This window comes from Haliaeetus albicilla, chromosome 26 (assembly GCF_947461875.1).
Source record: "Haliaeetus albicilla chromosome 26, bHalAlb1.1, whole genome shotgun sequence".
Taxonomy (NCBI): Eukaryota; Metazoa; Chordata; class Aves; order Accipitriformes; family Accipitridae; genus Haliaeetus; species Haliaeetus albicilla.
The window spans coordinates 20483716-20503336 of record NC_091508.1 but is presented as its reverse complement, the minus strand read 5'-3'; the positions used below and the strand labels follow the sequence as shown (position 1 = coordinate 20503336).

At 37.9% G+C, this 19621-nt stretch overlaps 2 protein-coding genes across 8 annotated transcripts in view; one reads left to right on the top strand and one right to left on the bottom strand.

Moving 5' to 3' along the window:
* The window catches only part of CNTRL (centriolin), a 35931-nt gene extending 18534 nt beyond the window's left edge, over positions 1-17397 (bottom strand). For 2 of the 7 annotated variants that reach the window (XM_069771182.1, XM_069771178.1), the window contains exons 1-17: positions 17145-17298; positions 15287-15542; positions 14707-14840; positions 14046-14176; positions 13420-13561; positions 12403-12589; positions 12111-12304; positions 10896-10943; positions 10200-10319; positions 9491-9716; positions 8907-9016; positions 7539-7733; positions 4778-4931; positions 3854-4074; positions 2932-3108; positions 1807-1941; positions 207-352 (exon numbers count right to left, since the gene is read on the bottom strand). In XM_069771182.1, the coding sequence (XP_069627283.1) occupies positions 207-352; positions 1807-1941; positions 2932-3108; positions 3854-4074; positions 4778-4931; positions 7539-7733; positions 8907-9016; positions 9491-9716; positions 10200-10319; positions 10896-10943; positions 12111-12304; positions 12403-12589; positions 13420-13561; positions 14046-14176; positions 14707-14840; positions 15287-15509 (2543 nt within the window). In that variant the 5' untranslated portion in view covers positions 15510-15542; positions 17145-17298. Of the gene's footprint in view, positions 1-206; positions 353-1806; positions 1942-2931; positions 3109-3853; positions 4075-4777; positions 4932-6021; positions 6272-7538; positions 7734-8906; positions 9017-9490; positions 9717-10199; positions 10320-10895; positions 10944-12110; positions 12305-12402; positions 12590-13419; positions 13562-14045; positions 14177-14706; positions 14841-15286; positions 15543-17144 lie in introns of those variants that run through there. The other 5 variants (XM_069771177.1, XM_069771179.1, XM_069771180.1 and 2 more) reach the window with 5 other exon arrangements.
* A 3-nt stretch (positions 17398-17400) lies between these two features.
* Positions 17401-19621, top strand: part of C5 (complement C5) — a 30111-nt gene continuing 27890 nt past the window's right edge. The window contains exon 1 of the mRNA XM_009913686.2: positions 17401-19121. Within this exon, the coding sequence (XP_009911988.1) occupies positions 19057-19121 (65 nt within the window). The 5' untranslated portion in view covers positions 17401-19056. The remainder of the gene's footprint in view (positions 19122-19621) is intronic.

Sequence of the window (19621 nt, the reverse complement as noted above, 5' to 3'; positions counted from 1 at the left end):
ACCCAAGAGGACTGCATATTTCCCTCAGTAATGGAATTACTGAGCTTGGGTAATATTCTCTTAACAACCACAGGATGCTCAAGTTTATGTCTGACCTGTCCCAGGTGGCACTCAGTAGGATGCAGCACATGTACCTTGTTGCTCTCATGTACTTCCCACTTTCACATGCACAAATGTAATGCTCTTTGTACTTTTATTTTACTCACTTAATTTCTCCAACTCCTGTCTGAAGGTTTTGCTTGAGTTCATTTATACAAGCTAAGACCTCCTCCGGATGAATTAAGCTACCAACTGCATGGTTTAGCTGATTCTGAAGATCTTTAAGCTGTTGTTTCAGTAGATTATTGTCTCCCTAAAAAAAGACAGACAAAAAACCCCACACACAACCATAAGCAAACATGCACAAACAATAAAAGCTACAATTTTTAATACCTAGATCTGTTTTGGAGTTTTTCTTGTTGTTCAGTTTTTGTTGGGTTGGGGTTTTTTTGTTTGGTTTTTTTCTGTTTTTTTAAATAAGAGTCCAAACATTTTTTTCAGTGTGGCCTGAACCACTATCAACCACAAAACACCCCAAACAATCTTTGCCTTTCAGTTTCTGTTATGTTAAAAGTATTTGAATGCCAGTTAAAAAATGATCTTATCCTTTCTTTAAACTAAGAAAGTACTGTCTTTATGTAAGTAAAGCCCAGTGACATACAGAAGCCCATCCCACTATCTATCCATAATAGAAGATGGAAAAATTGCAGACGCTGTCCCAGCCACTAGACCAAGGAGTCACTCTTGTCCTGGCCCCATAGGTCTTGAACTCTTCTCTGCACATCAGCAAGCTTCAGCAAAAATGACAATGCTAATGTCTGGTGAGGATCCTTTATAAGTTCTTCCTGAAGCAGTCAGACAGTTGGACTAGATATTTGTTGTAGGTCCCTTCCAAATGAACTATTCTATTCTAGTGGTCATCATATCCTCTGAGGAGTATGTGAGATGGGAAAAAGGGATCTGACAGATACAAAGAAGGACTGAATCCAGCCTTCCCACACTGAGGGAAACTGCTGTCACCCAGCACTTGGGGGGAGGAAAAAAAAAAAAAAAAAAAAAAAAAAAGGGTGGGGTGGGGATGGGGTGGGTGTCCTTTGCCAGCCATATTTTGAAGATCTTGAGCCCAGTATATTACTCTTGCCTAGAGAAATCCTGTTGACTGAACCTTTCAGCAGCTTTAGGAAGAGGAACACTCAGTTTCTAATCTCAATTAAGATGAGGCACTGATCTGTGACACTGTATTAAAGTAGAGATATTTCTGTACACCTATGCAGTTTATGAAATGCCTATCACTTCAAGTATCACAAGCTCTGTTGCCTGTCGTACCTGGACACCATTACTGTTTTGTGGCAATTAAGTAAGATTCCTCAGGATCACAGCTTTAAACAGAGGCAATAAATTCTGGTTTAGGTATTGGATCAGTTTTTTCTTCTGCATCCAAATAGTTTTCTTACTGACACGTACTAGATGAAGCTTGTGGGAAATGAAGGTATACATATAACAATTTATCAATCCCTCTGCAGTATAACTGAGCAGCTCTGAAATTATTTTAAAGGTCAATCTAAAATACCTAAAATAGACAAAAAAAAAAGACTATCGTGTAGGGTCTCTGCATAAGAAAATTAAAGTCAGAAAAAGTCATAAATACTACTGAACTTCAAAACAAGATCATACAGAATCCTTTAAAATTCTCACCACTTTCCGCTTGAGGAAGTGGGGAAACATACTGTGTATCAGGTAACATTTTAAAGGCAAGAAATACTTCACCTGCAATTGTCTGAACTGAGAAAGGAGCTTATAATTTTGTTGTTCCTTCTCTTCTGCTAGTTGTGCTTTGGTCAGAGCATTCTCTAATGCTTGCCGTTCTTTTTCGAGTTCAGCTTGCAGGGCTGACAGTTCCATCTACAAACACAGAAAACCTTCAGATTAATATCCCCACTCCCAATCCCAACCTGTCACCCAAACACACAGCAGCTGTGTTCCTTAAAATGGTAACAATATGACAACATCTCCTAAAAAAACTCAACAGAACAACCCCAACCATCCCAAATCAACCCATTACCAGATATACATAACAGGTATATTTCCTAAAACATCATCATCATCATGACTTGCACTGTAAATTCTAATCTAGACCTAGCATGAGCACGTCCTACCCACCAGGTAACCGAGAGATTTATGTTTTATTGGTGTTCTACAGAGACCTTTCAAGTTTTTCCTGAAACATCAAAACTAAAAGACTTGGAAGGGTTGGGGACAGAACACCACACTTTGCAGGCAGAAATGAAAATGCAAAACAGTAATCTGGAATGTGCAGTTGGAATACGTCTTGCAAAAAAACCTCACCATGTTGATTTCTGATGAATGGAAACTGAACCAAGATAGGACTGTACATCATGATCATACATGAATCCAAATGAGGATCCCCAACGGTAAGATAAATGGGATTGTACAAATTAAAGCATATATTGTGCTTCCCCAGCAGAAAGCTACTTCTTTATAATATATTACAAAATAAAAATAAATATTTGCTATAAAACTCCATTTCTACTACAAAGAGCAAAGGCAAACTTTGTCTTTCACCTGCTACTTTTCAAAAGACTGCTTTAGTGTAATTTCTTTGATGTGTGCACATTTATCTCTTTCCTAAAAGATGCAGATTCTCCTTTTAAATATGGTCAATATTCTCTACAAGGCCCCCAAATGATCTGTACCTTGCTTCAATGCAGAGTTACAAATCCTAGCAAACTGATACCACCTTCCATTTGGGGGCACACCTAAACCAACAATTATTTGCAAGTCAGTGTTGGAGATGTGGTTCGGAAGAAAGTTTGGTCATCCCTTGTCCAGGGGTAGATTATCCCTTTGGTAGTGCAAGAGCTCTGTTCTTACCTGGCTAAGTTGTTTCAGTCTTTCCAATTCTTCTTTATGCTGATTGGCTTCAGTGTCTCTGTCTCTTAGCTGGGCTTCCAGTTCAGCCTCATAGGCACTGATGTCCCCTTGTGCATCTCTAAGCGATTCATTTATTTCTCGCTGCTCTTGGAGTGCGCCTTCTAGCATTTTAATTTCCTGGAATTTTACATTCATTTTAGAAATATGTACACAGGAGAGACAGGATTTCTTAAGAGTACATGCCTCTCTTCCTCTGTTACTCTGAAACTCGCCAGTGTGACACAGGTAGGTCAAAATAGAGACACTAATCACTAAACATTACAACTTAAAGCTAGGTGGCACTACTACAAAGGTCAGGTCAAAGACGCTATTGTGACAGACTGTACAAAAATCTACACTTAAGTTAGAAAGGTGTAGCTTAAAGTGGTACACATTTGTCACTGGTATTAAGGTTTACATAAAACTTATTAGGATACCAAGACAGCTCTCTAAGAAATTGGCTGATAGGACAGATGCAAGCTGGTAACACACACGTCCTCGGCTAGTGTCCAGACAGTTTTCGCTAATGCAATGCACTATGATATCAACTGCAAATCCATTTTTAGTAACATCTGAAAGGCAAAGCCTGCATTTCTGAGACATCTTCCATAAAGTACAGATTTACTGTATGTCTCTTGCAACTGGTTTTAAAGGCCAAATTCTGTTCTTAATATGCACAGGAACATCAAATTGAAGTTACCACATCAAAAAATTACTTTATCCAAGTAACTGTGCTTTGTTATTCCCAATTTGATCATTTGGTTTTTGGTTTTGTTGGGTTTTTTGGGTTGTGTTTGTTGGGGGTTTTTTTGTTGTTTTGGGTTTTTTTTAAGTTTATTCTTAGGTATCTGAATTTGGGAAGAAACATAGTATTAAGCCTTACTTTTCTCATATTTTCTGCATCCATGGCAACTATTTCCAGGTTGTTTCTTTCCTCCTCTAGATCTGCCAATCTTTGTAGCAAAGATTCTTTATCTTTCTGCAACTCCTTACATGCATCATTGGCCTGTTTCGCCTGACACTTAACACTTTCCAGGTATTCCTGTAATCCAATGATAATACTTTCTAAATCTCTCTTCAGTGCTTCATTTGTTGCTATCTGACCTGCAGAAATGCAAAACAAATTTAAGATAGTTAAGAAACCACACTTATTTACAAAACAAACAAAACCGCCTTTCTTCATCTTAAGATGTTCGCCTATTGGAATATGTAGTAACAACAAGTAACTAGAAGGCAACCAGAAAATGTTTGTGCTGTGTTTTAAAGGCTACGAGTTCCCATGTTACTGTATTAACCTGACCACTGGAAGAGTTAAAAAGAAACTGCAGTTCTTTGTGCATTCCTACCCCTACTTAAGATGACATTTGTTACCTTTACACTTAAATCAATTTTGTTTCAGTTTTTATATTCGTGTTATTTTCTGGGATATTTACTTTCACATCGACTAGGTGTACATTAAATGTATACATTAAATGTATACATAAATGTAGTTTGTTGATTTATTAAGTCAGTTTCCAGAACTTCCCCCCCCACCTTAAGAAAAAAGAAAAAAAAAACAAAACCAAACCAAAAAAACAAAAAACCACCCCCCCGCAAACTGCCTTCCCCAACCATGTACAAGTGAGGTGAACATATTTTAAATAAATAATCTACCCAAAGTCTCCTTTTAGATAAGAATAGTTTTTTAACCTTTTCCTACACACTGTGTATTTCATTTAAGCAAAGTTAAAAAAACCTGAATGCCCAATTCAACTGTCATGTTATCCTAAATGCAAGAAATACTACTGTAAAACAAAAAAAAGTTTACCATCAGTGAGCTGTTGCTCCAAGTCCTTGATTTCCTCAGTTTCCTTAGCAATCCTAGAAAGCATTTCATCCAGGCGACTCTCAAGCTGTTTGTAATGTTTGTTCATTACATCAAACTGCTGTTCTTTACTTGCTTTTTGAGCTTTCATGTGAGCCTGTAAATTAACAGTTGGAAAGGTAAAGTGGGACAACATCAATATTACTAAGATTAAAATTAAAAAAGTCAAATCATTATTTTAGCACAGTTCCGCAGTGTCTTACTACAGGCAGCAAAAGTCACAAGTGCAGCATATGCTGTGGTGCTTGGTTGATTTTTTTTTTGTTATTTTTCCACATTACTGCCCCACAAAGAATCCCAGATAGGCAAGCAATCTGTGTGACTAACAGCATCGTTAGTAGTCTCCCCCTTGCCCAGGCATGATGAATAAGGCTTGCATTTATGAATTATTACTCATGGCTACTACCTTTCTTTCTGCCTTTACTTTTTGTCATACCATTTCCTCTTTCAGTCAAGACCAAACAAGATTTCCTCCAGCAGCTTTAATCCTGTCATCCTGCATTGCCTTCACAGCAGATGATGCTTTAGAAAATGTTAGGTCACCACCCGAAGGAAAATAGTCCGTACAACCAGCAAATCAGGCCAACTTTATAGCCAAGATTTACTTAAAGCAGATTTTTTTTTTTTTTTTTTTAAATATATTTCTGGGAAATACACCATACCCGCAGCTCAAAGACTTTGGTCAGGACTTCATGCATTTAGTATGAATTTAGCCAGTAGTTTCAGCTCTGTACAAAACTTGGTTATCAACATGATATAGTGCTATCTGTTTCTCACTGCTATGAAATTACTCGCAAACAACTCAAATGCCAGAAAACTTTGAAAAATACAGAATTATACTGCCATGATAAATAGCACCTTCTTCTTACTACTCAAAAAAAATAAACCGAGTTAGCAATAGAAATTTTAAATAAAAGTTCTCAGAAAAATCACTTATAAAGTTGCTTCCGTAACAAAAGTCATGGGTAAAAACATAGCTGTATTTTTAATGTATTAAACCGGAAGTTATTTTTAACATTCAGTTTAGTACAACCCAGCTTGTCACCTTGTTAAAGACAAACTACCATTCGGCTTTCAAAAGTGAAATTTCAACAAGTAAAACCCAAGTAGAGGCGCTGCTGCTGAGTCATTTTGCTGCAGCTGCTGAAAGCCACAAAAGCCCTGTTTGAAAAAACCCAAACACTTACAGCTTTGCCTTTGTCTTTTCTTCCTCCGATATCATTTGGAAAACGCCCCACCCCTACCCTAGAATTCATTTGACTAAAGAACCGGTGTCTTCAGCGCAGAACGCAATCAAGCGGAGTCTCCCATCTGCTCCGAACGCTTCTGCTCCCCCAGCAGCAGGCTGTTACAACGGCCTCCGCAGCCCCGGAGGAGCGCGGGGCCGGAGCTCCCCGCCGCCGGCCCGGGCCGTTCCCCGCTCCGCCGGCGGTTGGTCCCGGCCGGCGCTTCCTGTGTTGTCGTTTGAAGCGAGGGGCGGCTGCGGGAAGGGCCGGGCTCGCTCCCTGCAAGGGGCCTGGCCAGCCGCTTAGGGCTCCTGCCTGAAAGGCACACGGCCCTCCTGTTACTAACAGCTGAGGGGGGGGAAAATTTGAAAAAAAAAAAAAGCATTTTTTAAAAGTGTTTGCAGGCGTCAGCTGAAAACAGGAGCCAAGCCTAAAGTCTGTCTTTGCGTACTTGAAAGCATCAAGCTGGCCTGAAAAGCTCTCATTTAAAAAGACATAAGCGTTTTTAAAACACTATTAAAAAAGTCATCCCACTTCATTTTAATTTAAAATGTCTATAAACGTTTGCTGTACCTGCACACAGCTAATAACTCAGAAATGAAAAAATCTTGCTACCCTGGATATCCAAGAAATGAGACTATCAAGCTAGAGCTCCTCTTGGTGCATTCAGCTTTGCCCCAAACCTGCAACGTGTACCTCTGAGACCTTGTGGAATCTCACCGGTAATGACAGGACTGTACGTGACAGCCGAGAAAGGGCAGAAGTCCCCACCAAAAAGGCAGTATAAATCTTTTCAGAATTACATTTATTGAAAATTTATTCTAGTTTTAGGATGCTGAACTACTGTGTAAAGCCAAAGCTGCTGCTGCTGCCTTGAGCTGTCTGCAGTTCACAGGCTGGAATATTAATACAAGCTGTCACCACTTTGGACAGGTCAGCTACATCTGCTACTCAGACACTACAGTTTTTCTAGGCTGACCTCTGGCAAACAGACTTTTGTGCCAATGCAAGAGCTCTCTGACAAAGCAGGACTTCAGCTATAGGCCTGTAGCAGTTACACAGACCTTTAAAAATCTTTAGGCCAGATTCTACAAAAAGATGCGTTAAGGATTTCTTATGCAGAAATTGTCTCCAAGGCTCTGCACAGCATGTTTTTGCTAAGCATAAAGATCTAGTTCTCAATGTGCTGCACATCAACTGCATTGAAAATCAGTTGCCCAAGTGTTTTACCAAAGTTTATTTTTGTTCGGGGGGGGAGTGTGTTTGGGGTTTTTTTGGGTTTGGTTTTTTTTTTTTAATTCTGATGAGTTGTATGTTTTTCAAATGATAACATCTAAGTAAACTGATAAATACGAAAAGAATGTATAATTCACAAAGAGGCGTAACTGAATGGTAATCTGTTAAAGCAGCCTTTACTACATTTCTCAGTACATGAATATATGCAGCACACATGAACTTAAGATTTCAGTTTTACTTACATGTTTTGGGTCTTCAGGATTTACCGAAGCAAGAGAACTCTGCAAGTCTTCAAGCTCTTTCTGTTTTTTCCCTATTTCCCTTTTCTGTTTCTCCATTTGATTTTCCAGTTCTAAAGCTTCCTTGTGTAGCTGATGCAGGATTTGTATCTTTCCACTCAACTGCTGTTCAAGACCTTCCTTGTTGGCCTGTGATATCTGGAGATTGTATTAGGGGGTTGGATAAAACAGTTTAATTGGAAATACACAGCTGATCAAGAACATCTTTAAAAGTTAAATCAGACTGCTAGTTTAGCCTAACAGGTTGCCTAAAAGTTATCTATTCATTGATTTGAATAGTCTTTATTTTCTTAAGGTAACAAAAACTCATAGGATTTTCTCAAAAAGAGAAAATAGAATGATAGTTTGCTTATGGTAAATAGAAATTTCATAACATTAGTCTACCATACCAGGAAACACCAGAACCCTCATTTTGACCATCATGCTGAAGTGTTTTGTCTTCACACCAGACTTCAAAAGTCTCTTTAACTCCTTCTTGCAGTCTTAAGATGACTATCTGGACTGTCTTTCCTCCCCCCACTCCAACAGTTATGACTTCTTAAGTTAAAATACGGAAGATCCTGGTCATTGATTTTAAGGCAAGTTTAAAGTCTAAAAATAGCAACAATTTATGACAGTTGAAGAAATGGAAGATACAATTTTAGTTTTATGCTGGTAAGTGTTCTTAAATTAATTCTTGCTGCCAATTACGTAGCTACATTGCTTATTATTAGCTGCACAACTAAACATACACAGTTATAGTCCTTCCTGGAAAGGCCTTTTCTGATAAATAAGAACATATTCAATCCATACAATTATACTGAGAGGTTTAGGTAAAACTTCCTTTCTCATGAACATGTATGTCATGACACCAGCATTGCTTATGATGTTGGGCCATTACTCTATTACTTTCTGCTCTGTCTACTAAGCCTTTACAGAGCTATAAGCTTATGGTTATGGGAACCGAGAAGGTATATTCAAATTCAAATCCAAGTCTCTTGCTGCACAATGCAGTGACCCCTAACTGTCCACTTACTGCAGTACTCAAATCCATATTTATGTTCTTCCAAAGCATTCTGGGCAACGTTAACAATTATCATCAGCATCACATGGAACATGTTTAGATGCAATTAATTGCACTACAACTCTGACAGCTTATTTATAAACAAGCTATCTAAAACCTGTAAGATTTTTCTGATGCATGACAAATGGATTTACATATGTACAATGTCTCCTTTAAAAAAGAATGGGGAGAAAAAGAGTCGTATTTTCTACATCAACACTGCTTCAAAGACTTTCCCTTGCTATTCATGTAGCAACTACTTTGCATACTTTTTTCTGAGCCAGAGCATCCTCCAGTTGTTGCAGTTCCCCTGTTACTTTCAAAACTTGTTGCTCTGCATTTCCTATTGCACTTTGCAGTTCTTCTAATCTTCTTTGTGCTGCAGACAAAAAAAAAAAAACAAAAGCAAAACCCAACACTCCACAACCCACAACATATATTATAATATTCTGCATAAGTGATACATGTTTTCTATTAAAATGTCAATCAGAATGCATTTTCTTAAAATGGTGATAATCAAAGCTAATACATTCTTGTTTCTCAAAAAGTATGTCTAAATTTTTTTTGAGTCTTATAAAATTATCTTAACGCATCAAATATGAAACTTCCCTATCATTCTCTTTTCAACAATATTTAATCCTTTTATCCTGAATGATCTTAAAATAATAGCAAAAAGAAATAATAGTTTTGACCCAAAATGCATCAAGTATGGTGTTTAGAAATTATAGTACTTACAGCCTTTGACACACTATTGCTATTCTCATGTCATATATGTGTCAAACATTTGATCAGTGGAATAAACTAAATTGATATACATATTTTAATTTTTATTTGATAAAAATTAAGATTTTACCTGAATTAATCTTTTTTTCTTTATCCTCTAGCAGTTCATCTAGAGTTTGGAGCTGCAGTTTCAGCTGGGGTTTCTTACAGAAGTCATCTTCATCTAGTTGCATTTTTCCAGCCTCCATCTGCTGAGCTTTGTTAGCAATGTAGCCTTCTCTTATAAACATATTTCTTTTATACCTGGCCTTACCAATGTATGGGCTTTCACCAGGTACATTATCAAGTTCAACATCCTGAAATGTATGAAGCAATATGTCTTTATCTCAGAAGTATGGTTGCAGTCAACTCATAATATACCTTTCACTCTCTTAACAAGCATATAAAAGAAAACCAATCTGAAATCAGAATAATTAGAACAGACTACACTGGACTTGTTTGGCCTTGATTACTGATCTTTACATTTCTTGTGCAGACTCCTTTCAATCAGGCATCTCTACAAGTATGACAGAGGTTAGCTCTACCAGGAGAAAAAAAAACAACTGAAAAAGGACAGAAATTCTAATACTGCCTAACTCAAGAACATTCTGGCTTTTGAAATTTCTCCAAGTGAAAGGGCCTCCAAAATTAAGCCAGAAGAAAGGATTACCATTTATTTGCTTCATAATAGGAACGAAATATTTGTTCAGTGACTCTACTTAGCTAAACCATATGCATACAGGTATGTATACCAATATTCAACACATTAAACGTCACTCAGATTATTTTTAAATTATTACCTCCGATGGAAAATAATTTAACGGCTCAAATTTTGCATCTATCTTATAAAACGCCAGTTCCTGCTCCAATTCATACTGCTTCTGGCAAGCTCGGGTTAGCTCCATTGTCTTCTGCTTTAACTAATAAACCAGTAAACAAAGTAAGTTGCATTCATTCAATTGCTATCATTATCACATACATTTCAATTCAGTAGAGAGCAGGGCAAAGACGCTAACTTTCAAATGAAGCTCACATCAGAAGAAGTTAAGATGGTGTATTTTGGATCAAGAATATAACAAAGTGCAACTTTATTACAAGATACAATATGACGACTAAGAGCAGACAAGAACCCACAATTAATATAACACAAATGATCACATGAAAGGCCTTTTAAGTTTACATGCTAAAATAATTTGTCACTAACTTAGGATAAAAAATAATTTGGGTACAATCCTTTAGCAAAATCCTTGCCAAATAATGAATGTATTTACTGCTACTAATGAGCAGTGAGAACTATTAAGACTCATTGTCTGTAAAAGAAACAAAATATCTCAATTGTCAAGTGTATAGAGACCCTGCATTTCATTTTAGCTTAACCTTGTGCTAGTTAGGTTTTGAGCTTGGGGTTTTTTTGTTGTTTTGTTTTTGTTTTTTTTTTTTTTAAACAAAGGTCCATCATGTGATTTCTTTTAAAATCAACTTTTCACACTGAATACCTGAGGGAGAACATGCAGCAAAACTCCAATAGACAGTGGAAAGCAGGACTAATGGAAGAAAAGAAACAGAACAGATGGGAATAAAGGAAAGGCTTAAAGAAATATTTTAAAAAAACGATACACGTCATGCAAAAATTAACTGTGTTTCAGAGAAAAGAAAAAAACAAAATAATCAAGAAAACTGTATCCAAAACCCACAGTGAATATAAAGTCTCACTGGAACACTTTATACAAGTGTTCCTCCTTCAGTAAACATGCAAATAAATCCTAGAAATAAAAATAACCATGCAACCCAGGAGCACAGTGGGGCTACCTTTAGTGAGGAATAAAGGCTCTGCGGAAAGGGAACTGTGACAAACCAATACATCAGCTAAAGGAAGAAAGAAGCAAGCAAAGTTTGTCATCCAAAGGATAAGAGTGGGTTAAGTTGCAAAATATATGCTGCTACATCTCACTATACTGAAAACTACATTTTAGAAATAGGCTGCTGGTTAGCGTGTGTGTGTTCACAGAAGAAACAGCCATAGAAATATTAGCTATAGAGATTCTGAAGGATAAAATTTTAGAGGACAAGTCTAACAAGTAAGATAAAAGCCCTATATTAAGTTCCCATCAGGTCATTCACAACCCAGCGCTCTCAAGTCAACAGGACTTTTCTTGGATCTTATACCTACCAATGAAAGATACTTGTCAAGCCAAAGATTTTAGGATGATGTGAATAAAGTACCAGTAAACTAATGGACATTACCCAAAATAATGATCAAGGGGTATTACTGACATACAACTTATATGCACACTTTGTTTTTGTAAAAGCATTCAATTTTTTCCCTTATTGCAGCAGCACTTTAAAGTCCAAACAACAGTGAAGATTCAGTACATCAGCCATTTAGCAGCTAGTGGATACTTAACCTTTCATCAACTGACAAAATTTTAAACAAACAAAAGAAAATTACTGGAGACAAACAAGTAAGTTACTATGAACTATAAATTACAAGAGTGATACTGATTGCTGGCTCAATATACTTACTTCTTCCACAGAAAGAATACTGAAGCACTCATCAAGGAATATTCACTCTCCAAAAGTTGAAGTGCCTAAGTTTTGTCTCTCTTAATTTTAAACATAAATCTCCAGCCACCTTAAGTCTCACATTGACAACTCCGTTTCTGACAACAAAACTATTGCAAATATTTACTTAGTGCAGGTGATTATCTTACCAATTCATTTTTGGTGTCCAGGTCCCTTTGTAAGTCTTCATAGCTTTGTTTCTGTTGCAAAGTCTTTTCTTTTAATGATTTGTTGACCTCATCTTGATGGCGAAGTTGCTCAAGCACTTTGGACTGGTTAAGTTTAAGGTTCTCCATCTCCTTTACCGTGTTTTCCAGCTCTCTTTCTAATTTTTCTATCTCTTCTAGAAAACAAAGTAACAGAAACATTCAAATAGAAATCTTTTCCATCCAAACTTAAATTTGGTGTCATTCACTATAGTTGTTAACATATCACTATTACCTAAATTAAACCTTTCTAGAGCTTTCTGCCTGTCATGATTTGTCACTGGCTGTCCATCCAAGTTTTCCAGTGCTCGCAAGCAGAATATGGTGTACAAGCGGTAGTGAGGCAGACTTACAACTGGATTATCAGCAAGGAATAGAGAAGTCAGGTCTTGTAGAGGCTTTAGTTTAGCTATATCATGGAGCTAAATCAAAGATAAATGGAACAATGATTAGACATCCTTTCAAGAACAATTAAAACCCCATTACTGAATTTCTGATTGTATAGAACGTTTTATGTTAGGTCCATCTCTGAGGATCTATTTTAATGTTTATGCTAAAGTGGAATCTCTAAAAACCTACGAAAATACACAGTAAAGTAGCTTCTTAAAATCAGCTTGTTTCTTCTATGAAAAAAATACCACTGCAAAGAGGGCAAATTTCATCAAGCTTGACCTTGGAAATTTCAAGATAACAAGGCCTGTGGATATATACAACCTTCCATTCCCCCAGACTTCTAAGAAAAGGAAGCTTTTATCATGAGGAGTACTCAAAGCCAGTTCACTTCTCCTAAGTAGCATTCCTCATTCAGGAATTGTATTAAGTGACTTCATTTCATAGACACCCTTTTGTAGCTGCAAAACACGGAAATTAACCTGGACAACAGAAGTAAATCTAGTCATGACCTAAATACAAAATATAAGCAAATGGATTATTTACAGGTCTCCAAAACCATATAATTAACGTATCATAAGGGACACCACCAATAACATGCAAAAGTCTTCACATTTTCACCAAGTTTTTCCTTATTTTCCAAAAACTTGGGCTTTCCTGAATAACATAATATAGGTTTATGCTTTGAATACCTGGCACAAAAGGAGAGTTTTTCAACTTTATTAGGCTCACAATGGCTGTATTTCACAACAGACTTTGTGGAAAGACATTCAGCAATTATTCAGAGTGAGTCAATTAATGTAAATATACCAGTTCATTAAAAGATTCTGACGAATTATTGTTCCTAACTATAAGCACTTACTGATGATATTTTATTCTGTTTCAAATTAAGGATGCGCAGGGATCTCAGTTTCTTCCCTACCCACACAGGAATATGCTCAATCTCATTCCCTGCAAGGTTCAGCTTTTGTAGATTCTGCATATGTTCTATACCTTCAATTTTACTGAAAATAAGAAGAAAAACATAACTTATCATGAACCACAGCAAATTTACAGTGTAACTGAGGCATTATGGATAAACTACACCAAAACCTGTCTCAAATAATTATCATCCAAGAGATTAGGAAAAACAGTTGTTTACTGCCACAGACTCACAATTCAAATTAAATTACACCAGTTTACTTCCAAGTACTACATTAAGACAAAAAAAAAAAAATATTTCACAGCAATTGAAGAAACACTTGCATTTCTGGCTTGGTTTCCTAGGAAACAAGTTTAACAGCAGCCATGGTACCCTAACAGCACCTCCCAGAACTATTTATCCATCTAAGAGCTGTGCTTTTTAAGATCTCACCAAAGCCTGTTAGTCTTGACATACAGCTGATGGGAAATTCACCTTAACTGTTCACACCTGTGAGAGAACTCACTTAAGAGAATAACAGCTTTATTGTATCTGGGCTTACTATAACCATCAATGTTTCTGCTTACCTGATTTTGTTGCAAGACAAATTGAGTTCACGCAACTTCATCAGTTTATCCAACTTCTCAATCTTCTCTATTCGGTTGTTACTAAGATTTAGAGTCTCTAGTTTAGAGCATTTTTCCAAATTTTCTATGTACTAAAGAACAGAAAATTAATTCCTTAGGATTGCAGCTCTTTTTTTTTTTTTTAAGAGAAAGGCAGATTTCTATTTTTAACAATCACCAATTCATTAAAAAATGCGAAGTATTCCAACATTAATAACAGTTTCACTGTTGCATTCTAAAACTCTGCTTTTAAGTACAGTCTTCTAAATTGTTGGAAGAGGAAAGCTAGATTTTAAATTTACAATGGACCAGTCTCATCTACACAAAAGGGAACCTGCCATTCAAAAAAAACCAAACAACAAACCAAACCAGCATAATCCAAAAGCTAAAAAATTACACAAATGGATAGCATTCTAAACTTCATTCTAAGTGACCCAAAATTTTTTCTTTTGCACAAGTCTTCACTGACTTCTTTTTAAAACAGAAGCTGCTTGTAGAACTAGGCTAACACAATTAGAATATAGCTGTTTACATCCACTTTATAAAAATAGACCTTTACTAAAAAAGAAATCAAAATTAATTTTTAACTTTGTTTAATTACCAGTTATTTTCAGTAACTTACCTTAAATTTCTTGTCCCCATCCTTTGGGGAAGAAAGATTCAGTGAGCTTACACATGCCAAATTTTCCTGTTTTGACAGACCTTTTATAAGGAGTTCAGTAATGTACCTAACTCCTGAACTAACACCATTTTCATCTGAAATTAAACAGAGAAACTACCTTCAGTAGTGAAAGAATTTGTTATTTTTATATTAGTCTTTTATTTCACACTGAATACTGGGAAAACAGGAATAATTGAAAATTATTCCCCCCACCACCACAGGGGATGAAAAGAAACAGCACATCAGAAGCATTTACAGGAAATGACATATTAGAGGAAGCAGGTATAGCCTTTTGAAAAAGGCACAGTATGCATCTCTCTTTGCCAGTCTTCCCCCCGGCACAGAATGTAAGGAGTAAAAGTCTCATTATTCTACACAGCTTTCATTAGTATCATTTCCACATTTGAGTACCAGAAGATGAAAGCAAGTTATACAGGGCTCTTTCCAACAGATCATACATCTTTAATCATACAGTTCACAGAACACTGGCTTTTTATACTTTTAGTATGTACATTTATAACAGCAGTTATTTATACAATACCTTTATGAAACTTATACTCAAAAGCAGCTTCTACGTTTTCTGCTGTAATATCAAGTTGTTGGCACCTCCGCTCCATGCTTTTGCAAGCAGATGGAGAAGTCTGTTGGCTAAGAGGAGACAGCGATCTGGTACTTGAACTGACAGGAGACATTGGACTAGGTGTCCGAGAAGCTGACATCTGTGGTTTTCTACATAATGCTTTTCTTATGGAGCCTTTCTTCATTGTCAAAAATACAGAATATCATATGAACAGTATCTGGAATAATAGAAATAAACACGTCTGTACATAAGTCTAAACCTTAATGGTTTGCATGCCAACAAAGATGCTACAGAAGCATGTTGTTTAAGGATATTGGGTGCTTGTTGTCTCAGTACCTATGTGCTTAACAACACAATTTATCACTTCAGATGATACAATTTGGGACACCACAGAGGTGATATTTGAAAAATTATCTCCATAGCATAAGAAAATATTTCCAGTAATGACATTGTGCCAAAACCCACATCTAAGCCAATTTTCCAATGGGTGACAGCTTCCAGTTTTCATGGGCTAACACAGATTCGGAGGAATGGTATACCTGTTTACTTACACCATTCTACAGTGCATCAGGAACTGGCTGAACCGCTTTCTATTTTGCAACTCCATCTTGGTAACTGTCCTGCAATTTATGGTTTACACAAACTCTTTCAGGTCTGGAGATGACTCTCAACTCAGACTAACATAGTTGGCAGGGGACAGAAAGAAAGGACTAGGATCCCAATTGTTTTTACCAAAGCTAGAAACCACCCACTTTGCAGCTAGAAGAGCAAATACAAGCAAAAAAAGGCAATAGAGAAAAAAAAAATTAGTACCAGTCTAGCACTGGCATTCCTTCAGTGTTCCCCTTTCTAGAAGTTATTCCATGACTGCCTGGGAAATTCCAGAGAATATTAACAGAAACTTCCCCCAGCGACAAATGTAATTCCCTAGGGATAAGTGTAGAAACAGTCATGTACGCATTCTGTGTGTCAAAGCCCTTGTAGTAACCACCTTCAAGGAACAGATTTTTATTAAAACCTAGACCCAGTAAACAAAAAGCACATTTTAAGACATTCTTTAAGACAGAAATGTATGCTTTGAAGGGAACTTTGAGCTATACGAGTGATTACATTGTGTCTTGAAAAGATTTGCGTCACTAAAATGAATTTTTTTTCCTGAATCTTCAAAAAGAAGGAAAGAAAGAGCGAAGAAGCTGCTCTCTTCTATCCAATACTTGGAGGCACAACTCATTCAGGGCCAGGAAGGTGAGACTGGAGCGGGCAGGAGAGGGAAAAAGATGATGGTGAGCCAGTGAAAAGCTACTTCGGGACGTTTCTTCATGTTTTAAGGAGAGCAGTGAGACATTTTAATGCGGTTTCTTGCGAACAGATTGCAATGAAACCCACGACAAAACTCCCACGTCAGAAGAGGCAGGGAAGGGGGGAGCGTTGAGCTGACCTGGCCGCGGAGGTGTGTCCCACGCCCCGGCGGAGAGTAGACGGGCCCTCGGTGCTGCTAGTTCCCCCCGCCCCGCCACCCCTCCGGTTAACGGCTGCGCACCCGCCGCGGTCGCTCCGTCCGCGGGCGCCCCAGCCGAGCCACCGGCCTCTCCCCGCCCTCCCGGCATGGCCGGCCCGCACCTGAGAGGATGGCGACCACCCAGCGCGGCACGGTGCTGCCGGCTCAGCCCCGGCCTGAGCTCCCCTCCGCGGGGGCGGGCTGCGGGGCAGCGCCGCGCCCCCAGCCCGCAGTGAGGCAGCCGGGGAGCGGGGACGCTCGCTGAAGGGGAATCCCAGTTCCCGCCGAAGGCTGTTCCCCTCAGGCCTCCGCTTTGATTACCTGCGTTGACATGGTAACGCCGTTTCACCGCTCGCCGCCGGGGCAGTGGCGGCCAGAGCGGCCTCCGGGCGACCCCGCGTGAAGGCACCGGCTCTCAACGCACCTCTCTCCCGCTTCCCTTCCTCCGCCGAGCGATCGTCGTCTCCACCGGCCGTCAGGCCCGAGGTGCTGCGGCTCCTTTAAGAGCCCAGCCTGAGGAGCCGAGCCGACGCCATTTTGTCTGCTTGTTGGCCGGCCACGGGTGAACGGACCCGGGGGAGGGGCGGGGCAGGCCCTCGCGAAGCCACGCCCCTCTCTGACGCGGCTTTCCCGCCGGTGATGGCCCCTCCGGCGCGTGCGCTGCCTTGTCTCCTATTCCCGCCTCCAACGGTCGATTTACCTCAGGGCTGGGCGGCGGCCGTCCCTACTCTGCCCGGTCCTCAGCTGCGAAGGGGTAGATTCTGAGGGGGTTTGTTTTAATTAAAGCCCGAGTCACTGTACCAATAACAAAGCCTTCTCTGTCGATAGTTTTTTTTTTTTAATGCGTGTTTGGGTTTTTTTGGTGTTTGGTTTCTTTTTCGCGTGTGTTTTATGTATCCAAATGTATGTATCGCATATTGGCATATCAGTGTAAAGTTGTATGTAGGTGGGTTTTACTCCGGAATATTGTGTGTAGCATTGGACATACATAATACATTTGACTCTGATAAACTCAATGCAGTAGGCCTAAATTACCACTATTTTCATAGGCATTTAAATAAATCTCTCAAATGTTTTTGGGCTGTTAGTTTGGAGTCTATACAACTAGATGTGAAATGTAGGGTTGAAAAATCAGTACGCTGTATCTGAAAAAAGAATGTAGGGAAGGGACATAATTAGATTTTAAACCCATTATTTCAGAATATTGTTAAACTTTAAAAGTGTTTTCCAACATTCTTCACTGTTTGCTCCTTATTGTTTACATACCACCCATGTAACCTTACTGTGAATTCTCATTGGTTGGTATTTAATAATAGGTATTTGGGCCATATTTTTAATAATATTAAGCAGCTTACATTTTGTAAGATTTTATTCTATCTATTGTTGCTTCTCTTGTAGTTTATTACATCTGTTGAGAAGCCCAAGTTGACCTTGTAGTTTAATTTTATATTGATCAGAAACAGTTCTGTAAATGTCTTTCCCGTAAAGGTTGACTACAGTATTTGTTTAAACCTCAGAAGTCTTGCATAACTTTAGTTTAACTTTACATAAACTTATTTGTTGAGGTCCTATGCTTAGGTATCAGGCATGCAAAGGTTTTGTCACTAATATATTTTTTTTTTGCAAATGCTGTTTAAAATAGTACCTGTTGTAGACATATTGTGCCCTAATACTTTATGTTGCAGTTTTATTTGTAATGAAAGTACTCAGTTGGCATAATCAGGAATACAAATGGCTAAAAGAAATTTGGAAGTGAAGAGTTATTTTAAAACAAAAAAATGGAAACTTCTGATCTAAACATCAGCAGATTGTGTTTGATATAATTCAAATGCTTTTTTTTTTTCCTTCAGAAGCAAATTTAAAATCACTTTGATTTACATAAAAATTATTTTCTGACGGACAAAGTGAAATTAATTTTTTGTTTGTTGGGGGAGTTCTCTTGCTACTTCTGAAAATTATTTTTTTTAATGTAGCTGTCAAAGTTAGGACTGACATAGGATTGCTCTGGAAATATTGAAAAATTGAAATCCTAAATTAAAAAACTCCTAAGTTTAGGTATTCTGGCTTTCTTGAGAAGGGGCAGTAATGTTTTAGTAAAACATGATCTGCAATTAATTATTAACTGTGAGTGAAATGTGTTGGTGGTATTTCTGTTCATCTACAGCAGAAGCCAAATGCAGTTTAATCCAAAATCATTAGCATCTGTGGTTTGTTGTTTGTTATCATAGACGCTATGACTATTTTAATATATTTTTTTGTTTTGCTATTTTCTGGAACAACTTTTAGCCAAGAGAAAACGTAAGTAAAGCAAATATAGAATTTACTGGAAATGTTACTTGATTGTTGTCTGCTCTTTTAGGTAAATAGATAGAGAATTTAAGTAGAGCCAATACAAAAGGCACTATCCACATTGATGTGTTTTCCCGAGCAAAATTCTCACTAGTGTATGTGGGACTAATGATAGAAAAAGGACTGATGCTTCTGGAATTACTGTATTTGCTGCCGAAGAAAGAGGTAGAGTCATCTACTTACATGCCACAAGGTAAACATAGAAAAAGGTTAAGAAATAAAGCTGGTGCTCGTTAGCTTTTCTGTAGTGCCTAAAGACAGATACTTTGCTACAGGTTTGATGAAAGCTCTTAACTGTGTGTTTTACAATTGTACTTAGTGGTGCTTTTTTGATTCTTACATCTGTTAACAATGGTATATAGAAAGCCACCAACCTAAATGCTTTTAGCATTTCAGAAAAATAAGATGCACATACATCAAATGTTTTGTTCAGTGGCACTTCATATGTA